The sequence below is a fragment of the Kryptolebias marmoratus genome, linkage group LG8, assembly GCF_001649575.2.
Source record: "Kryptolebias marmoratus isolate JLee-2015 linkage group LG8, ASM164957v2, whole genome shotgun sequence".
In the NCBI taxonomy this organism is placed as follows: domain Eukaryota; kingdom Metazoa; phylum Chordata; class Actinopteri; order Cyprinodontiformes; family Rivulidae; genus Kryptolebias; species Kryptolebias marmoratus.
In genome coordinates, this window is record NC_051437.1 from 13,486,328 (window position 1) to 13,506,806 (window position 20,479).

Sequence of the window (20,479 nt, forward strand, 5' to 3'; positions counted from 1 at the left end):
ACAGAAACTGAAGTCTTAGCTATTGTTTTCTCTGAAGCAGACTGACCCATGTAAATTATAAATCTCTCAAAGATTTTTTTTTTTTATCAGACATTGTTTACCTTTTATTTACCACAAAGTTTTACTAACACGTCACCACAATCTGACATTGTGAAGGTTTTTTTTTTTTTATCTGAACTGATTTTAAAGATTGGAAAGGTTTTAGTGTCTGATTTTGTGTGCAGTTTGTTTCAGGGTTTGCAAACAAACCTCAAAACTGCAAACATGATCTATAAAAGACTGCCATGCTGTTGTGTAAAGAGCTTTCAACATGCAGACGTGACATGAGGAGTTGGACGTTCAATAGCACATAAAACCAAAAGCTTGAAAACACAAAAAAACAAGGTTGTAAACCGTTCTTCGGAAATTGCTAATAAGTGTTTAAGTTGGAAAAATTGGTTTTGGAAGAATATTTTTCTAGTCTTGATGTATTTTTTGGAGGGCTGTTTCTGATTTTTTTTTTTTTTTTCACATAGCTAATGTCCCTACAAAGGAAACTATTATTGTTTTGTAATCTAATTCTGTTTGAGAGATACTGAGATCATATCATCTTTTTAAAAGTTATTTTAAGGGTTTGAGTTTCAAAAACAAAAAAAACAGATGTTACACACCTGAAGTTCACGGAGGGTCCTACAGAAGATCTTTCATCAAAAATAATAATAACAATAATAATGATAAATCATTTCACAAGATCGGACTGCAACCGCAAACCAGTTTGCCACACCACATCCTTAAAGCCTGGAATACTTTGTCAAGCTTGTAGAGGAGGTGTTAAAGAGAGCCGTCTGTCAGCTGAAACAGTCAGTCTCAGTTTGAACTCTCTGAAGGAAGGAGGAGCATGTCAGCCAATGCTTTGAAAAGCAGTGCCACATGACGGAGTGTCACATTTACTTTACAAGAAATTCCTTTCTGTGGAGTGGACGTGGATATACGAAAAAGACCTTTTTGCTTCAATGTGTGTGACAGAGGAGTCTGGTGTTTTCCATTGTCAAACACGTACCAGATGACCATCCCTGTGTCAACCCTGAGTCAGAGCAAAGCAAAGGTAGGTGAGAGCTTTTGATTAATCAGCGCAATGACAAATCCCACTCTAATGCGTTCATTGCGCAACTTGCTACTATACATGGCTGCTCCATTGTGCAGTTGAAGATATTATCAAAGGCTTGGGAAAAAATTATGTGCTGAGTGATAACTGCATCATGTGGTCCTGCTTTTGTCCCATTCCAGTCACAACAATAGTTTTATTACATTACATTAATCTGATTACGTGTCATCATTAGGCATTCATCGAGTTCCCAGTAATATTCCAACATGATGGGTTTTTTCTTGGAGAAACTCTCTTTTCACGTCTTGGATTCAAATTACAGGGTATTGGTTAACTTTTTTTAAGTTTAAGCCTAAATGGCACGAGAATTTCTCTTTTCTTCCTGCTTTCTTTTCTTTTATGAAATTATAACTGGATGAGATAGTTCACAATAACTTACTCACATATATTTCCTGTGCAAAAGTCAAACTGCACAGTCTTACATTTATAAGCGAAACAGCCAGGAAAACCAACCAAAAATAATAAAAAAAAGTTTTTCATGCTTGCAGCTCTCTAAGAAAGTTTTGTTTTACTCTTAATCCAAGTCAGAAATTGAGTGAAAATATTCTGCTCTTTTGTTTTAATTTAGCGACTTGCTTTGCATCTGTTTTGTGTTTGTCCATAGATGAAGGCAAATGTGAAGTCAAATAAATTATGTAGATGATTAACCCCAACCCCTCCCCCTTAAAAAAAACAAAAAACTTCAAGTGTTAAGACTTTTTCTTGTAGTGTGAAGAACACAAGCTTGTCTCCATATTTCCAGTTCATCTGGAGTCCATTTGGTCAGTAATGTTGCTAAAAACTGTCTGTTAGGAGGCATCGGGAGCTAAAGGAAGAGTCCTCCTGTTGATTTTTGCAGCCGAGTGTCTATGGCACAAATTTAAAAAGAAAAAAATCACCAGAACTTATTTGATCTCATTTTAGCAAAAAGGTTTTTCAAGGTCACACACTCAAACATTGTCTGTCTCCACGTTTGATCCAAATTTTGCTCAAACCAAAGTTGTTTCACACAGTTTAGACAAATATGGGCAGAGGCGGTGGAAAAAGGGGTTGTTTTTACTTTTACTGAGCAGTTTCTAGTATCTGCTGCAGGAATTTGGGTTAGGCCATTTAAGTTGTGGCACAATTTGATGGAAATTCAATCAGCGTATGCTTTGAAGTCCCTTTTTTGTTTTATGGGGGGTTTTGTTTTGTAAAATGATCTATAAAACAGATTTTTTTTTCAAAGAAAACTTGAAAAGTTTGAAAACTGAAAAGTGCCACAGAAAAAGAGAGGAGGACGATCAAGTTGAAATGTTATAGCCGGCACAGCACATTGGATTTTATTTACATATGGCTGAGTTAATATGTGTTTTGTGTCAGTTGCAGGTAAAGTGTCTGTGTGTGCTTATGTTCCTGAGCTTCCCCCTGACAATGACTGAGATCCCCGGTCCATGCAGACACTCGATTACTAGAGAGCACCTGATGACAGTTAGGCAGCTGGTAGGTGTTAGAGCAACATCAGAACGATCGAATTACATTTCTTTGATCTGAGCTGCTCCTGTCGTTGTTTCTGCAGATGGACAACCAGTTGAGAAGTGGATGTTCAATAACCTACACATTCATAGAACGGAGAACGTTGGTAAGGCAGCTCTTGTTGAATGAGACGGTTTATCGCTGAAGGCGAGAGGCGATAATCTTTTTTGCCCCGTCTGTGCATGCGTGATATCACATGAACCACTTGACAGATTTTACTGAAACTCTCAGAAAGTGATTAATGGATGTACATCTAAAACTCATAATAATTCAAGATGACTGACACAGCCAGTTGACCTCAGTCTACATAAAAACAGCTGTAACTCAGTCAGCCTTACAGATAATGAGCTAAAATTTGATGTGGTAGTAGCTGATAGTCAGGATCTCACAGGACCTTATGAGATTATGATTAATTTCATTTACAAGGTTTGACCAAAAGGGCTACACCTCTCATTTCTCAGCACAAGATGATCTTAGTCTAAACCTCTGGTATGAAAGGCGACGGGCAAAATACACTTCTTCAGGGAATGCTGCACATTTTATTCCACATGTAAAGTGAAGTTTCCATTGAAGTGCTTTACCTGATTACCTTTTCTACAGAGCAAATGTTGCTTTGTGAAAGCTGCATTACCTTGGATACTGGAGCTGCTCACCACCCACTTCAAGTACAACCGGGGTTCAGTAAACGACGGCTATGTTCAGACCCTGAGAGCACTCATCCTTAACATTTATTCCCAGAGATGTGTGCCAGAGATCAATGAAGAAGTCGAGGTGGGTTGTGGAAAATAACATCTCCTTTAAAACATAAAACGGAAATCTGTTAGATGAGAAATCTCCACGCATATGCAGATAAATTTTGTTCTGCCTCTTGGGATCTGTTGCAGGACAAGCCTGAGAGCTTTGAAATGGTCCACCACGGGTCTACTTTAGACGCCCTGCGGAAAGCTTCAGATGTGTTGTCTGTTTACTGGGAGCTGGTAACAACCAGTGATTCACCAGTCGACTGGAGATGCCAGTATGAATACTCAGAATCCTTCGGCTCCACAACAGAGGAGCTCCCCGCAGAGTCCACCACACGGTATTTTACAGGTGTGAAATTTAATCTTTTAGGAATGCCGTGTGATGGATGAGAAGTGCAGATGTCTGAGAACGCTGTGATCACAGGACATGTGGATCTTTCTGCAGACAGTTTTGGAAGGAACTCAGCAAAGGCCTCGCAGAGAAGACCGAGCAGAGATTTGTTCAAGCTTGGCTTCATCATTACGTCCATCTGCGGAGGACTGCTAATTATATTTACCCTCTACTGTCTCATCATACACAAGGTACAAATATTGCCATTTTGTAAACTTAAAAACCCCACACATTCTAATGATGTTTAGTCATGCATTCCAGTCATATTGTAATAAAACCGGCCTCAGGAGTGAGGCGAGGCTGTCTGAACTCTTCAGAAGCCATAAAAGAAAGGTGGAAACTGGCTTTATTCTCCATCATTACATGAAAAAAAAATCTACTAAAACAAACAAGTGTTTTTATGTTCTTATTCGTTTGTTAAGCAGTTTTGCTAACTGGCTATTATTTTGTAAATGATGTGGTGTTCATACAAAGCAGTGGTTTTCTTCTGGCTGAGGCTCACAATCCACATTAAAGTTCAGTCACGCAGTCCAGTTTAATGAGTCTAACTCTGTGAGTAAAACTACTTTCACTTATTTTACAATCACTCCTGTAAGAAAGAAAGAGTATGATAACTACTATGGTAAAAAGACAAACAATAGAAAAATTATTTCTCCCTTCACAGTTATTTATAAAGAAACTTGGACACACAGCACAAATCTAGTTTCTGTTTAAAGTATTTAACCATTTGAAGTTAGGGGATACACAGCTGCTCTGTGGTTGTCTTCAATGTCAGAATAACACTTTATTAATCTTGATAAGAGAAACCTATGATACATGTCTGACCCAGATATCTTGTATATTCGGGATCAATGGACGACTTCAAAAGCAACAAAATTGATTAGGCCAAATTGTGTGCCAGAGCTCTGATCACTGAGCAGTACAGGAGTAATCTTGAAGCATGTCATTGTAAGGGGTTTTGTCCGACATGCAGGGACTAAAGTTAACTTGTTATGAGGTAGAAATATGTGAAACTGTTTATCAGATCAAGGACAATCAAATAAAAGCCACTTCCATCTTTCAGCCTGATAGATGGCGTTTTACTTTCTTTTCCTGGATATCTGTTCAACTGTCTGTTACGTGAGGAAACTTATTTAGCTTGGCTCACCAGTGAAAGCCCTTGTGTGTGTTCCTGTTACCAAAATGTCCCATGAACCACTGGATAAATTCATTAGATATATCTCTGCATCTAATTAAGTTTTGGAGTCAACCCCACTCAAGATGTCTACACAGCCAACCAAACTTTAAAAAAAAAAGAATGTCTGTAACTCAGTCAGTTTTACAGATATTGGCCTAAAATTTGGTGTGGTAGGAACTGAGACTGATCCTCAACACAGACTTTGAGCACTAACAGATTGCACAAGGTCTTTGTTTACAACTTTGCCATTAACTATTTGCAGTCAACTGACTGTCTGTTTTGCAAAATATCTCATGAGCCACGAGACAAACTTGGCTCAAACCTTCAAGAAATAATCACTGGATAAACTTCCATAGTAGCTGATTAACTTTTAGAGCCAAACCAATTCAAGATGAACTGAACTGGCTCGGCTCTGTACAGCCAGTCTGCCTCAAATCATGTTATTTCTTGTTACAGTGGTACCTGTTCTTAGATCAAACGTCAGATAGGTTAGTTTTCTGCAGGAAGAATAGTAGCAAAAATGAAGGAGAAATGTCTCCCCACAGCCTCCCTAACAGCCTTATGTCATCTTTTCACCGGATGCTCGGTGTGCATGTGTGGAACATTATGCTTCTAACTTTAGATCTAGATTGGAGCATGCCTGAATGTGTGTTTGATCTACAGCAATGGGCTCTCTGGGGTTTTTACATGTTACCTGATTTTAAATTGTGATATAAGTGCAGAATTTTTCACCATAAAAAAATATTGAGAACATTTGATCTCAACGAGACAGCGCCTTTCATTCTAGTTTCAGCACTTTGTCATGAGTGATGTTGTGTTATGATCATGAATTTATTCTAATTTTAGCAATACTATGTTACCAAGGGAGTATTTCCCTTTTATGAATATATGTACACTCAAAAGCCTATTGTGGAATGTTGTTACGTCACTATGTAAGGTTAGAGGATCCATTAAGACCTGTATGAAAAAATGAACTTCCCAATGATGTTACATTGGTTGGTAGTACTCTGCTTCTTATGAGTTTACATTAAGGAAGGCAGACATATTGCTTTCAATATTTTGACAGAATTCCCCTTTTCCCGTCATCTGTGCACAGTTACCAGCTCCACACAACTAGAAGAAAAGCAGGAAGCAAATGGTTTTGTTTAAGTAGTGTTGCCATGAGAATCTTCAGAGTTTGTGGATTATTTTTGGACACCCTTTTTTTTGTTCCCCACACTGTTGCAATTAACTAAGTTAAGAGGTCTTTGTTACTCAGAAACATGATCATTAAAGAAGGTTTTATGTTTCTCCAACAGATGTTCTTTTAAAATTACACAATATTCACTAAATTAAAGATATAAATTTAGTCTTTGCTGACAGACAATATAGGACACTGCTAATTATTTAACTTAAAGAAAGTAGGAGTTTTAAATTGTTTATAGATTTGTTTAGCTGATTTGATGCTGTAACACAACATATTGTACTCAGTAGCACACAAGTTAAATGACAATCCAGGATTATTATCAAACTATCAGCAGTTAACAAATGTTTTGCTAAATTTGTGTCATTTGGCTTCTCCTTATGTACTTTTTGAAACTTGTGTGACTTTAGAATGTAAAACTAACCCTAATTTTGCAGACCTGCATGGATTTGTAGTACAAATACAACGTTAACCTAACTGCTAGTTGATAAAGAATAACAAGAAAAATCTTGAACTCTTCATAGATTATTTGCTTATTCCCTAAAGTTCTGCCTGACTCAAATGCTTAGTTGATTTTTCCAAACTATTTTTGTTTTTAAACCAGTTATGTGAAACTGTGCTGGAATCAGTCAGTGCTGATTTGATTTGAAGGGAGGCCTTGGATCTAATTTATGTGAAATTATATGTGAAACTCAGACTGCTTCTTTTCTGTTATAAATTACAGCCAATGAAAGGTACACAAAAACCTCTTTAAGGGACCTTAAGTATATGCTTAAAAAATAGAAATACTTAACAAAAAAAACTCAAAAAGCAAAAGCACACAAAAGATTGTTTTGTTTTGGGTTTTTTTTCTTTTAGTTTTGTTTCCCCCACACACCACTGATTTCTGCTGAGGACTTTTAAATTATTCTGCATTTTGACTGGTCTGTGCAGAAGGCAGGAAAAGATTTTATCACTGGGGTCGTCATTAATGTCAATGAAACAATGGACTCATAATTTAAGTACCTTTTAATCTGTCACCATTTCTGCTGCCACTCTTGTCAGGATCTTAATTTTTTTGGTTACTATTTTTTATAGTGTTTTCTGCTGTTATTGTGAGGCTTTGTCTTTTCTTTGTGATCATGAGTCTGTTCTTTGTGACGCTTGTGTTTTTATTGTGAAGTTTTTTTCTTGTTTGGTTTGCTCCCTGTGCCTCCCTGTGTTCCCAATCAGCTTCTGCTCCTCTATCCCGCTCCCATCCTCACCTGCTCCCTGTCACGCAGTCCAGTTGTTTACCACATCCTCATCAGCCTCAGCCCACATATCCAGTTCCCCTGCATTTGTCTCCAGTCAGTGATTGTTGACTCCATGCTCTGTCCTGGCTGGCCCCCCTTACACACACACACACACACACACACACACACACCTCCACACCTCAACCCCACCCCCTGGAGGTCTTTGCGTTAAGTTTTTTCCTCAAGTTCCTTCCGTTTTGCTGCCGCATCTGCTTTTGTTTCATTTCTTAAAATAAATAGTTTAGCTTTTCTTAAGCACATCGTGCCAGTCTGCATTTCCTGGGTTTCAATTCTTCTCCAAAGCATTTCTCTCTTGAGAAACTACAAAATCACAATCCCCATAAAATAGGATGAAAATAGGCTTTGAATCCATGCATACCTGCTGAAACTGAATTAATAACTCACAAACAGCAGCTGAAAAGCAACATTACTAAACTGTTGTTAAAAACACCAAATAAACAAAAGAAGTTGCATTTTCACAGAAAAGGCTGTGCGAGTGCTAAAAGTTGAAAAACTTTGATAATATTTGCTGAAGAAGCTGAAACTGAGTTGTTCAAGCTAAAAGAAGAGGGACACTAGCTAAAAGTATCAAAAGGTTAGCCAAAGTGAAACAGAAGTTAAGCTAAAAGCTCAAATTAGCACAAGGGTTGCATCTTTCATGTGGTTCTGTTGGCGTCTTCAAGCCATGACCTTCGGCGTGTTCTGGAGCGGCAGCTGAGGGTCAGGTGAGAGGTAGTTCCTTCAAATCTGAAACCATGGTTCCCTACTAGGAAAAATTGGGATTCTCCCTTTGGGTTGGATGTGCCTCAAGCAGAGGAGTTTAAGTATCTTGACATTATGATGAAGTGAGAGATTGATTATTGGATCTAAACTTTATTTGCATTAATGAGGGTGCTGCTTCAGTTTGTGGTGGTTTTACTATAGCAGGTCCCTTTAAAGAACATTTTGAATATTTAAGGTAAAATATGAAACCCCCATTTTATATTTGAAATGGAACCTTATAGGCACCTAATCTAACTGTTAGTTGTCCATATTTGATCTACCTCTCCTGAAATACTGCTCATTTTCTGGCTTGGTCTTAAGTTCTCAACATGGTTTTGATCTGCTCTGCATTGCCACTTCAAAAGAAGTAATGTAATAGTAGTGATAATTAAATGAGATGAAAATTAGTTTAACCATTAATTTATTGCCGGCTACTGGAAGCAATCACAGAGAATGTGGAACAATCCAAGGTGTGTGTTTCTGTTGGATTTTTTGATGGTTGTTTGTGCTTTTGGTGTGTTCTTGTGGTATTTCTGTTTATTTAATTTAAATATCTTGTCCATTTTTGGAATGCAACAGGTTAGTGTGAAGACTTTGAACTGAATGAAGATCAAAACAGTCTTTTTTGGCAATTAAACGAAACAAAGTTTTTCAAAAAGACCTTGACCATCACCATAACTATTGCACAGCTTCCCCGCTGTGGCTCAATATCCAACAAAAGTATGTTCAACTTCAAAAGGCCGATTTATTTTGGCTGAAATTCTTCCCTGAAAATGATTTGTGGCCCACACCTTGGGTCATCTCCCACTCTTTGGGAGCCAGGAGATAACTTTATTTTGTCCACAGGGGCAAGACAACACTCCACAAACGTCAGATTCCCAGAGACTTTCCATGCAAAACGTATCTTCAGGCCGAGGTGCTCATCTGCTGTAAATTTGATACAACCTGCAATCCACTGAGTTGGAAGAAGTGGAGCCTGTGGTGCAGATGAGACTCAAAACAGTGAGGATTGATTCCAACAATGCTAAAAATAAAAGAAGAAGAAAAGAGAATCGCAGTGGGGAAAAATAATTAAATCACCTAAAACAATTCATGCAGAAATGTGAGCACCTGTCAAGATGAACTCACCTTAAAGATCAGGCCCATGCAGGAGTGGGGGCAGAGGTATATGTCACATTTGATGCTGACTTGTGCATTTGGCCTTAATTGGCCTCTAAAGTTTTCTTCCACATTCCCACTGAGTTTTCAAAAAAGTCTCTTGGTGTCCAATTGGTGTTGTAAAATTTTAAGCACCCCAGTATCTATATGTGGGGCATCGAGTCAAAGTCTTTCCTGTAGTCAGGTACTGACCCATGTGCCTATTCATCCTAGCCGCTATGATGCCTGATAGGAGCGTCCATGTTTTACAGAGGTCATTGGCCGGTAGTTGGATGGGATTGCCCCTTTCTGGGGATCTTTTATGATCAATACTGTCCGGCCTTGGGTCAACCACTCAGGGTGGGTCCCTTCCATCGATAGCTGGTTCATTTGTCCTGCTCGGCTTTCATGGAGAGCAGTCAGTTTCTTCAGCCAGTAGGTGAGGATCCTGTCAGGCCCTGGTGCGGTCCAGCTTTTCATTCCTGAGACTCTGTCTCGAATGTCTGTCACTGTGATAGATACTGGTTCTTGCTCTGGGATATTGGTGTCTCCAGATCTTAGATCCATGGCATTATTGATGTGTGATGCCTCCTTCTCCCATATGCTTCGCCAGTATTGCTGTCAGGGCAACAGAAAGGTTGCCATAATTTTAACTTCAAGTCTCTTTCTCCATGGGGGACAATGTTCTTTATTATTTGTAGGCTTGATCTCATAGCTTAGTATGTCAAGGATCACTGTTTCTGTGGTGTATACCAGCTTATTGGTCTCTGTAATGGTGTCAAATGGGATTCTTAGCAGTGCTACATTCACATATTATAGCAGATTTTCAGAAGTTACTTTGTTACTTAGCTTTGGTTAGGGGTCATAGGTGTCCAGGTTGGTGACAATCTTGCTTCTCAGGTCAGCTGCCCTTGAATTCAGTTCCTCAGGGCTTGGTACCCGTACTCGGATGGTGGAGATGATGGTATCTCCATACTGACCTGTCGTCCTGGCTCCTTCCAGTATAGCCTCTTTCTAGACTCTCATTCTGCTCATATAGTAGCATTTCAAAAGTGTTGCGTTCTCTGCTCTTGTCCATGAATGTGTTGTTCCTGGTTCCCCAACATCAGACACAGGTGATGTCTGAGGTGGCATGGCATAATTGCTGCCTCTCGCTCATTATGGAACCAAGGTTGCTGCCATAAAATTCAAAATGACTTTTTTCTCATTTTTCTCTTTTTTTAAGAAAGTGCATTTTCTTAGTTTCAACATTTAATATGTTTACTGTGTTGTGAATATAATAGCTCAATGGCCCTATAATCCTGAGTCTGCAGATTCAAGCTCAGGTCAAGTCAGGAACGGCATCCGGTGTAAAACAGTGATCAAATTTTCAGTGCAAGTTTGGTCGTGTGGCGACCCCTGCAGAAGGGAGCAGCAAAAAAAGGGGAAAAAAGTTATGACATTTCCTGATTATTACATTCTGTTTTATTCTGTTAGTTTTTTTTATTATACATCAATATCTTGGTTTTATATGTTTCTTTTTTTATTTCCAAAATAGAAAATTTACACCCATCATGGCTCAAGAATATCTACAAACTCGAGGTGAGAACATGTTGAATCAATGAACCAAATGTGAATTTATTTTCCATGGTTGTTGAAGTTATTTTCATACATTTTTCTGTAATCTCTATTAAAGCAACAACCCACAGGATACAGAGCTGGATCTGCAGTAATGTGAGTATACCTCTTTTCTGCTTTAAAATATTGACGACTATCAAACTTATGTAGGAAGCTGAAGTGATATGTCCCAAGTGAATTCATGTTTGCCAGCAAAGTATAACTGCAGGACAAAGACATCTTTGTTTTACAGATTTTCTGTATTCTTCTCTCTCCTCAGGAAATGAGGAGCAAATCATTTCAACAGCAGACAGAGCTTTTGAAAAGCTGTACATTTTATCCATCTCAAATAACTTTTCATCTTTATGTGTGTGTGATATATCCAGCTTAGATATTTAATCAGAATCTTTGCTTTCTGTGAGATTATTTTTGTTTGTTTGTGTTTTTAATGCTGTGCTGTATATATTATGCAATTTCTGTTGAAGATGTCTTTATGAGTTCACTTAAATTTTTAACAGTAGTGATTTACATTGAATAATGGTTACCTCTTCACTACAAAATAACCAAGTGTTTGCAAACTGTTTTCATAAGTTATTTATAATCTGAACTCCACTGAAGACGTGTATTAATAGTAAACTTTAACTACAATGTTGTATATACAAATCAAGAATTATTCAAATAATCTTCCAGTTTACATATAAACACAAAAGTTACATATGAATAGCAAATAAATATTTACTTAAAGGACCAGTTTGGACTTTTTGAACTGAGTTTCTGTGGAAAGGTTATGAACACTTAATATCTTACCTGTTGTAGGTAGCTCTTTGAACAACCTGCAATTTGGATTTTACAAACATTTAAATTGCTGTTGGTTTTATTATACTGTTATTTTAATAGAATTTTGTGTAAATAATCAAAGAACTGACAGCAGTGTAAAGGTTTAAAAAATAGCGTTGGCGTGATTTGCTATGAATTTTTTTATTGGAGTCATTTTAAGATGGCAGGACTCCACTTAATTCTTGACCCCACCAGCAATTAGCTTGTGAATACAGTCAAAACTAAACCCTGTTCTTCTAAACTGAGGTCATTTAAAGAGCTATCTGCAACAGGTAGGATAATAATTGCTCATAACCATCAGAACCCCAGTTCAAAAATTGTTACAGATTCATTTAAAGGATTTGCATCACATTAAAGTTAACATTTTATCTGGAAAGTAAAGTTTTCTTCACCTGTCATGTTGTTCAGTATAACTACTGCATATATTTACGTCATTGTTTTCAGCTCATTATCACATAAAATACATAGTAAATCTTTTTTTTTTCATTGACATATCAAAGAAGCATTTATATCACAATACTTGGGAAATAATGTTACTGGTCAAACATATGGAGTTATTTTTGCTGGCAGAAAAATGAAAGAAAAACATATGTGCATGACACTGACTCATCCCTACATGGCAATGAACAGGTAAAACATGCTAATGTGAAAGTCAAGAATGTCTTCCTTTACTGTGATGAATTACACTCATGTTTCCTGTGTGATTGTCCCGCTGAATGTTTTATAAGTATAAACTGCATGATGCCTGAGTCTGAGAACAACTGCACACTTTCCCATGAAGTGAAGCCTTTACATGTGTCTCAACAGACCACATCAGAAGAAAAAAAGATTCCCACATGTGATTGAGTGCATATGTGTTGGCCTCTCTTTTGTATTTTGAAAATCTGTGTAGGAAGCAGAGGAGAGAGAAACAGGCGTACCTCACAGCCTTTGCAGAAGCTACCACTTTTTCGTGCGCAAACCGTTGTAGGAGTGGCTGTAAATCATTCTTCATCCCAGTATGTTGCTCCATTACAAAACAAGGAAAATATTTCTTTAACTCAGTGTTGTGTCTTTCTTTATACAATTAAAGGCAGCTGTGGATGGGTAGAGAGGAAGAGGCAAGTTGCCTTCAACAATAAATTTGTAAAGAAGTATTTTTTTAAAAAAGGGCCTTGTCTTTTTCCCCAGCTGTTTGGCCGTTTTCATTGTAAAATCACAAAGGAAATATTGTGACAAAAAAAAACTACCACCAAATAAACATACCTTAAATTTTTTATATTTAGAAACCAAATACCTAGCTTCTAAAATTAAAGAGGTTGAACGTTTGTGAAACTCCTAAATGCTAATATTCAAATGAAACTTAAAATATTGTAGGATTTTCCTGAAAGTTATAGAAATGGCTCAAATAAATTTAAAATAACACTGTAAAATTTCTGCTGCTCAGGCCTTCCATGTTCTTTTCTCTGGATACTTCAGTTTTCTCCCATAGTCTAAATTCAGGTGTTTTAGGCTAACTGGGCATTTAAAATTGACCTGAATGGATGTATTTTGTTGATGTTGGGTTTTTTTTCCTCAGTGGTCTATGGAAATTGTAATTCAAGGGGTGCGGCTTCCACTCAGGTATTTACAGAGGTACAACTTCTAATGGAGCCCAAACTCGCTCCAAAAAAGCATGGCAAGCCCTGTAATCAGGATATTAGGTTGTCAGTTTTTGCACAGCAGAAGCAGGTGGAACCATTTTCTATCCGCTTGTTTTATGATCCCTTTTATTGGCCTTGTAATGTAACTCTTGCCAACTCCCAGAGGCACCATGGACACGTATTAAAGCTGGATACCATAAGGGATCCTGGAAGTTGAAGCAGGAAGAGGAACAGTGTCCCCAACACGGTGCTCCCAGGACAGGTTTTAAGTCCTGCCGCCTGCACGTAAACGAACAGGACGTTGCCCTTATTAAGAAAAGAAAAGAAAAACACCTCGGAGTTTGGTTCAGATATTAAGTCTTATTGATTCACATAGTTCTTACCTTTCTGCTATATGTACAAATATTCATTTTCCTAACAGGTTCAGCTGTAGTAATTTATTTCATGTTTAAAGAAAAGGCCACATAACACTATGATTGCGTGGGACTTAAATCACTACATCCCTAGTGTGTAGACTCTGGTTCCACAAATACAACCCGGCAGCGTCCATAAACCAGGTTCTCCTTACTTCAGTTCCCAACAAGGAGAGGTTTTATATTTGGTCTAGTATCATAACATATGTGGATGATAGGCACCAGCTCCCTGCATCCCTGAGGAGGGCGAAGCAGGACTGGAATATATGCTGTGTGTCTGTGTGTAAGGCCAGTGGCTCTCAATGTGGGGTCGGGACTTCACTGTAGGTCATGAAACACCAAGTAGAGTTCCTCAGACAATCTTCAGATATCATGGTTCATGCTTTATTTTATTTGCAAAAATTAAAAGCAGTCATAAATTCTTTGAAAAGTCATTGTTGTTGGTAATTCGTGTGGTTAATATGCCCCTGTTTAATAGGGTTAGTAGCAATATTTGTATATTTAAATTGGCAACAGATAGAGTCACAAGTCTCTGTTGCTGTCATTTTGCCAAAGGGTTTAGGAACTACTGTGTTAAGCCGCTTCTTACAAAACCAAATAGATGAATAATTTTAGGTTTACACAAAACAGAATAATTAGCAAAGATTCAACATTAAATGTTATTTTTTGACACACAGAAAATGTATAGGTTGCTCTAAGTTCTTTAGTTACACTGACAAAAAAAACCCTCAAAAAACAAACCTTAAGTCTAACAAATATAATATTTTTACACCAAAAACACAACTAGGTAAAAAGCTAGCCAAAATTTTGGTATATCTTGGCATGAGGTGCTGTTCATCCATAAAAATGATGATAATTATCGAAAGGAAAATCAAGAACGATACAGCAGGCTTTAAAGAATTATCTACACTAGATTAGCAGCATCTGTGCTGAGAAATTTAGAAAAGTCCAGCAAAGAGCTGAGAGCTTTAAGATGCATCCCAGCCTGATCCCAAATGAAATAAAAATATCAAAAGGCCTTTATTTAGAAAGTCAAATCTCTTTTTATTCAGGAAAAGTAATCTTTACAGAAAAAAGGTGTGCAAATGAACACAGAAAAGCATTGTTAAACTTTTTATCCACAACAGAAAATCATCTGGAAAACATCTGATTGGCAGTCCTATTAGTTTTTTTTTCCTTTCTTTTTTTTTTGGATAAGCTGCACTGAGCAAAGAAATGTTGAAAAATGCATTTAAATGTTTTGATTTGTCTGGTTTGTTTATTCTCTTTGTTTTGTCCCCTCTAATCCATTCATGTTGTAAAAGCATTTAAGAGTTTAAATAAAACTTTTTTTTCTTTTTTTGATAAATCTGGTTTTCATTTGTGTCTCTGCTACCATTGTAACCAGGTCTCATTTGGAAAAGACGAGATGGATAAAAATACACACACACACACACCAAACACACACTCGTCAAGCTGACTTCAAAAGTGAATCGGTTGTAGCTAAACATTCAGTGATTACTTTCTGAGAGTTTCAGTAAACTCTGTCCGGTGGGTCATGAGATATTTTGCTAACAGGTAGACAGGGTGACTCCAACTCTTAAAGCCAAAGTTTAAAACAAAGATGCTACACAATCTTTTAGCGGACAGACTGTGAATGTTTATTGGGGATAACCCTCAGCTATGACCACATAAGATTTTAAATCAATATCTGTAAAACTGATTATGTATGGCCATTTTTTGTTTACCAAGCTTGATTAGTTGTGGCAACCATCTTGAATTAGGTTGACTCCAACAGGTAATCAGTTGTAGAGGTATGTCTAATAACTACTTTCTGAGGGTTTCCCTAAAGTCCTTCCACTGGTTCATGAGATATTTTGCTAACCACAGACATACACACACATGCACATGGACTCATACACTTACATCATTATTAGCCTTAAAGAGTTCAGGCTGAAGAACACAGAAGGTCAAACAAACATTGATTTTCAAGGCAGTCAAGTTAATCTTTATTTAATTCTATGTTTACATGTTTTAATAAATCACTGCACCCAGCTCCCATTTTCTCACCAAAATATAACAAAACTAAAAGGTAGCTTCAGATTTTCTTTTGCACGTTACTGTTCATGATGAAGTGTATGTGGCAGAGGAGAATAACCCACAGCTATAAACTGGGTTATTCTGAAAGATAAAAGCTTGAATGTTAACATTTTTATCTCATCAACTTGATACAATAATTAGGGGTGTGGCTGAACTGAATTGAATGACATTCATATTCAAGAAAATGAAAGCACCATTACAAAATAAAATACAATAGATAGATAGATAGATAGATAGATAGATAGATAGATAGATAGATAGATAGATAGATAGATAGATAGATAGATAGATAGATAGATAGATAGATAGATAGATAGATAGATAGATAGATAGATAGATAGATAGATAGATAGATAGATAGATAGATAGATAGATTGTATTATGTTGCTCCTTCCAAAGCATAATTCTTACAGGTCATACTAATGCACCTCAAAAAGACAGAATTAAAATGTGACCATGTTAAACTGTGACATAACACAGAGGCATGTTCAAAAAGAAACATTTTTTCAGTCAAGCTGAAAATCAAAACAAATCATTTATTTCTGGATCCACTATCAAGCCATGGAAACAACGGGCCATCTCAAACTGTCAGTGAATTCTTTTGCAGGAGTTATTGATAGTGTGCTGAAAAGGCCTTCTCTACAAGATACTAAGGAGCGTTCCTTGGCGTGAAGTATTATCATGTTTAACATGGTGGACGCGATGATCCAAACGAAATATGTCACAGATGATTCACAGTTCTATTTTCATAGTTGTCATTAATTATTTATATGCATGAGTGTTATTTCTCCAGAGTAAAGGAGTTATTATTCAAGTCATGCTTGAAGAATATTAGTCATGTAGACATTTTTTTCACTCTCTGAAAACTCCATGTGCCTACCATCTGGATACTGAATTATACAACAATGGTATTTCCTGTTGACTAACAGTAGAATTGTTAAACACTAAGAAAAGTATTAGTGGCTCTTATGAGTGCTTAAATAATTACTTTACCATGTAAGGTCGTATAAGGTAAATACAACGACAGAAGTGACAAGTCCCTGGGGAAGAGCTGGAAGCTTTACACATCAATAAAAGCAATGTTTCGCAAACAGTAGGCAGCTTCCACATGAATGTCTCTGGCACTGATCTTGTTGGCATCCAAACGCAGCACTTTCAGCTTGGAGAAGTTCGTCACATCAATAGTACTGCAGAAACTGCTCAGGGAGAACTCTGAAAGGCAAGTCAAAAGTGAAAACAGGTTAAATCTTTATTGCCTATTTTCCAAAATTCACAGAATGTCTCAGCTGAAAGGTCAGATTGGGTTGCATGTTTCACGAGTACAGAGCTCAACAATCGCCAGGTGTTGAAAATAAAACTATGGGTCCCAGAAATCTATTTCCATCAGTTTTCAGTGCAGTAAAATCACAAACTTTACAGCAGGTCAGAAAAATAAATATACTGCAACCTAATTCTAATTAAAACTAAATAAATAAAAGGCAGAACAGTAGTTAGAGCTGTTGTCTCACAGTGAGAAAGCAGCAGGATCGCTTCCCGACCTGGGGCCTTTCTGGGTGGAGTTTGCATGTTCTCCCTGTGCACACATGGGTTTACTCCAGCTACTCCGGTTTCCTCCCACAGACCAAAAACATGCACGGTAACATGCACTGGTAACTCCAAATCTTCTCTGGGTGTGAGTGGAAGTGTGAATGGTTGTTTGTCTCTTTGTGGCCCTGTGATGGATTCGGACCTGACCAGGGTGTCCCCCGCCTCTCACACAGTCACTGGTGGAGATAGGTACTAGCTTCCCACAACCCAGAAAGAAAAAGTAGGTAAAGAAAATGGGTGGATGGATAAATAAAGTAAAAAAATTCCTTAAGAAATCTTGGAGGTGTCTGCACTTAGTTCACTTAGCTGTACTCAGAGAATATTTCTAAACTAAATATGCTCAAAAACTGGTAGATTTAATTTCCAAGCACAGGTATAGTGCAAACCAGACATCTACAAATATTAGCTTGTGAGTTGCTCAATATGTATTAAACTAAGTACTGTGAAATATACAGTAGGTGGGACTGTGTACAATATTAGCAAGGTGCAAAAAAAGGATGAGCACTAAACTTTATCTTTTATAAAATGTGTTTTTCATCGCACTTCAGTACCTAATTAGCTAATTCAGGTCACATTCAAAGAATCCAAAGTGCCAAGCCATTTTAAATTTCCATAGTTTTTGCACATTCTATGTTTCAAGATAAGGTTGTTGTGGTTAGTTTAAGTCATGCTAGGCTGCATATCCACAGCAAGCTGGAGATGCTGCTCAAGAAACTTGGCCTCTGACATGCTGATATTCAAAGTTTGACTGTAAACTTTGTCTACACCCTATACCTCTGTATGTTTGTTGCAGATTGTTGTTGTTCTATTCTGTAGTTGAGGACATTTCACTTCCCATCCTATCCTGGGAGTTTTCGCAATTCAAAACTAATAAAAAAATACAAAGACTTTCTATAACTTTGGGTTACAACTTAGTATTCATACCTTTGATCTTATTGGCTTGTAAGTACAGGTTCTCCAGGTTCCTATTGACAAGAGGGATCTTTTCCAGTTTATTAAAGGACAGGTCGAGCTCAATGAGTGTGCTGGTATTGAAGACATGGGATGGCAGTCCTTTATCAGTCAGGGTGTTGTGAGCCAACCGGACAAACTGCAGTTTGGGGTAAGTGGTGAGGAAACCAGCCGGCACCTCCTCAATGTTATTAAACTCCAGATAGAGCTGCTGTAGCCCCTCAGGGAGGGTTTCTGGGATTTTTCTCAGCTTGTTTTTTCTCATGTCCAGCATAGTCAGAGATTTCAGTTCCTCAAAGCCACTTTCTATGTCTTCTATGACATTTTCCTGCAGATCGAGGGTGGTCAAGTTGGCCATGCCCTTAAATGTGTTGGAAAGCACTTTTGAGATCTTGTTGTGTGCAAGCCTTAGGTCTGTGACAGACTTGGGTAAGTTATCAGGCACACTGGTCAGTTCATTGTGATCCAAGTAGAGCCGATCTAGGCTTTCTAATTTGGTGAAGACGCTGTTGCTGATTTTGTCCGAGTTGATCTTGTTGTGAGACAAAATTATCCAGACTAGGTTAGTGGCGTTGTCGAACACCCGATCCTGGATGCCTGTGATCTGGTTGCGCTGCAGGTAGACATACTTGACATGTGACGGAACGTAAGGAATGAGCTGAAGGTTGCGGCCGTGACAGTACATGGCTGTGGGGTAAGATGCGGGGCAGTCACACTCCAGGGGGCAGTCTACGTTTTCAGCCTGCCAACCAGCATTCTGCCAGCGCCTTCGTAGATGGGACAGCCACTGTAAGGGGCTGTGATGCTGGCTAATGTTCACATCCACTATTCCCAACATGAGGAGCACCAACAACATCTGCATGATCGCTGATGGAAAACAAAACAAAAAAAAAACTGGTTAAAATTATGTCATTTAAAGGGATCAAGAAGCAGAGCACTTATTAAAAAAAACTGAGTTCTGCTAATCTGGTACATCTTATTGTTTACTTTTTAAACACACAAATGGAACAACATACTTACTGGTTGCTTGATCTTCGACAGTGTCTCTTTTTGAGCTCACCTCCCTTGTGTTTCTCTTTAACTGAGTAAATGATGTTGCTGGTAAAGTGTAAATACCACCCCCCTCTTCAGCTGTAGCTCCAACCACCTTGTCTTGTTAATGCACATGCATTTTTCCCCTTTCATGTAATCTACACTTTAACATATCGCCTCCAGCTATGTAAATATCAATACCAGCTGTAAACCGGCCAAAACATCTGCTTTTGAACAGCCTTGTTTTCCATTATTGTGTCATACCTTGTTATTAACATAGCCACTTGAAGACTGCCTCGATACTTCTTGTTGTGTCATGATGAAGGTTACAGAGAGGGTGTGGGCCATGTTGGCACTGAACGTTTAATGATCTATACAAGATGCAGAAATCAGAGCTGTTATTTCCGAGGCTGTCAGTGATGAAATTACTTCAAATCTAATCCCTAAGTGTTAGTGTGCTTTCTTTCAATATATACAGTACGTGCCAGTAAAGGGTGCCAAACCCTGTTATTAGTCCAAGATAATCGTTCTTGCACATGTTTTTCTCTTTCTGCATGCTTCAGATTCTGCTTCTTTGTCAATTACAGTGTTCAAGCCGTAGAGAAAGTTAACATATGGCTGTACTGGCGGCCGTGTACAGAGCAGAACCATTATTATCCTGCAAATACTTTTCAGGATAGGCCTTGCCACTTACATCCTCCTCTGCTGCAGGAAAATGAGATGCAGATTGTAAAGGATTAGGTTAATTCTCGCTTCCTCAGAAGGATCTGTTTTGAGACCCCGCTCAGGAAGTGAAATACAAGATGAAGATTTGAAATGGACTTTGTTTAGAGCATAGTAGCCAAAGCAAACCCTCTTTCAGTTTTAAGGCTTTATGGCTAGTCCTTACCAAGTCTTAGAATTGGATTGACAGAAATTATTGCACTGGAATGTCAGTTATTCAACAACAGACAAAAAACCTGAGGTGAAAATGTAGAAGCAATGTGTGGGTGAAAAAAAATCACTACTCCTTTATTGATTTCATCTGAGTTAGGAGGAAAAGTAGTGACCAGATGCTGCA

At 37.9% G+C, this 20,479-nt stretch overlaps 2 protein-coding genes across 5 annotated transcripts; one reads left to right on the forward strand and one right to left on the reverse strand.

Moving 5' to 3' along the window:
- The first annotated feature begins 831 nt into the window (after positions 1-831).
- Positions 832-15,118, forward strand: csf1b (colony stimulating factor 1b (macrophage)). 3 transcript variants are annotated; one of them, XR_001808438.3, is made up of 9 exons: positions 832-1,084; positions 2,486-2,605; positions 2,682-2,744; positions 3,239-3,409; positions 3,523-3,727; positions 3,828-3,960; positions 10,840-10,883; positions 10,978-11,015; positions 11,179-15,118. XR_001808438.3 is itself a non-coding variant. In XM_017409369.3 (9 exons), exons 1-8 carry the CDS (start codon positions 1,043-1,045, stop codon positions 11,012-11,014), a joined length of 813 nt encoding a protein of 270 aa, XP_017264858.1. In that variant the 5' UTR covers positions 832-1,042; the 3' UTR covers position 11,015; positions 11,179-15,118. The 3 variants fall into 3 exon arrangements, 2 of the variants coding, with proteins under 2 accessions (XP_017264858.1, XP_017264857.1); XM_017409369.3 differs by having other exon boundaries at positions 2,492-2,605; positions 3,824-3,960; XM_017409368.3 differs by having other exon boundaries at positions 833-1,084; positions 3,824-3,960.
- A 478-nt stretch (positions 15,119-15,596) lies between these two features.
- On the reverse strand, positions 15,597-19,597 carry LOC108231974 (fibromodulin). 2 transcript variants are annotated; one of them, XM_017409424.3, is made up of 3 exons: positions 19,404-19,597; positions 18,361-19,254; positions 15,597-17,061 (listed from the first exon to the last, which is right to left on the reverse strand). In XM_017409424.3, exons 2-3 carry the CDS (start codon positions 19,247-19,249, stop codon positions 16,910-16,912), a joined length of 1,041 nt encoding a protein of 346 aa, XP_017264913.1. In that variant the 5' UTR covers positions 19,250-19,254; positions 19,404-19,597; the 3' UTR covers positions 15,597-16,909. The 2 variants fall into 2 exon arrangements, with proteins under 2 accessions (XP_017264913.1, XP_017264912.1); XM_017409423.3 differs by having other exon boundaries at positions 15,598-17,061; positions 19,408-19,594.
- Between the last annotated feature and the right edge of the window lie 882 nt (positions 19,598-20,479).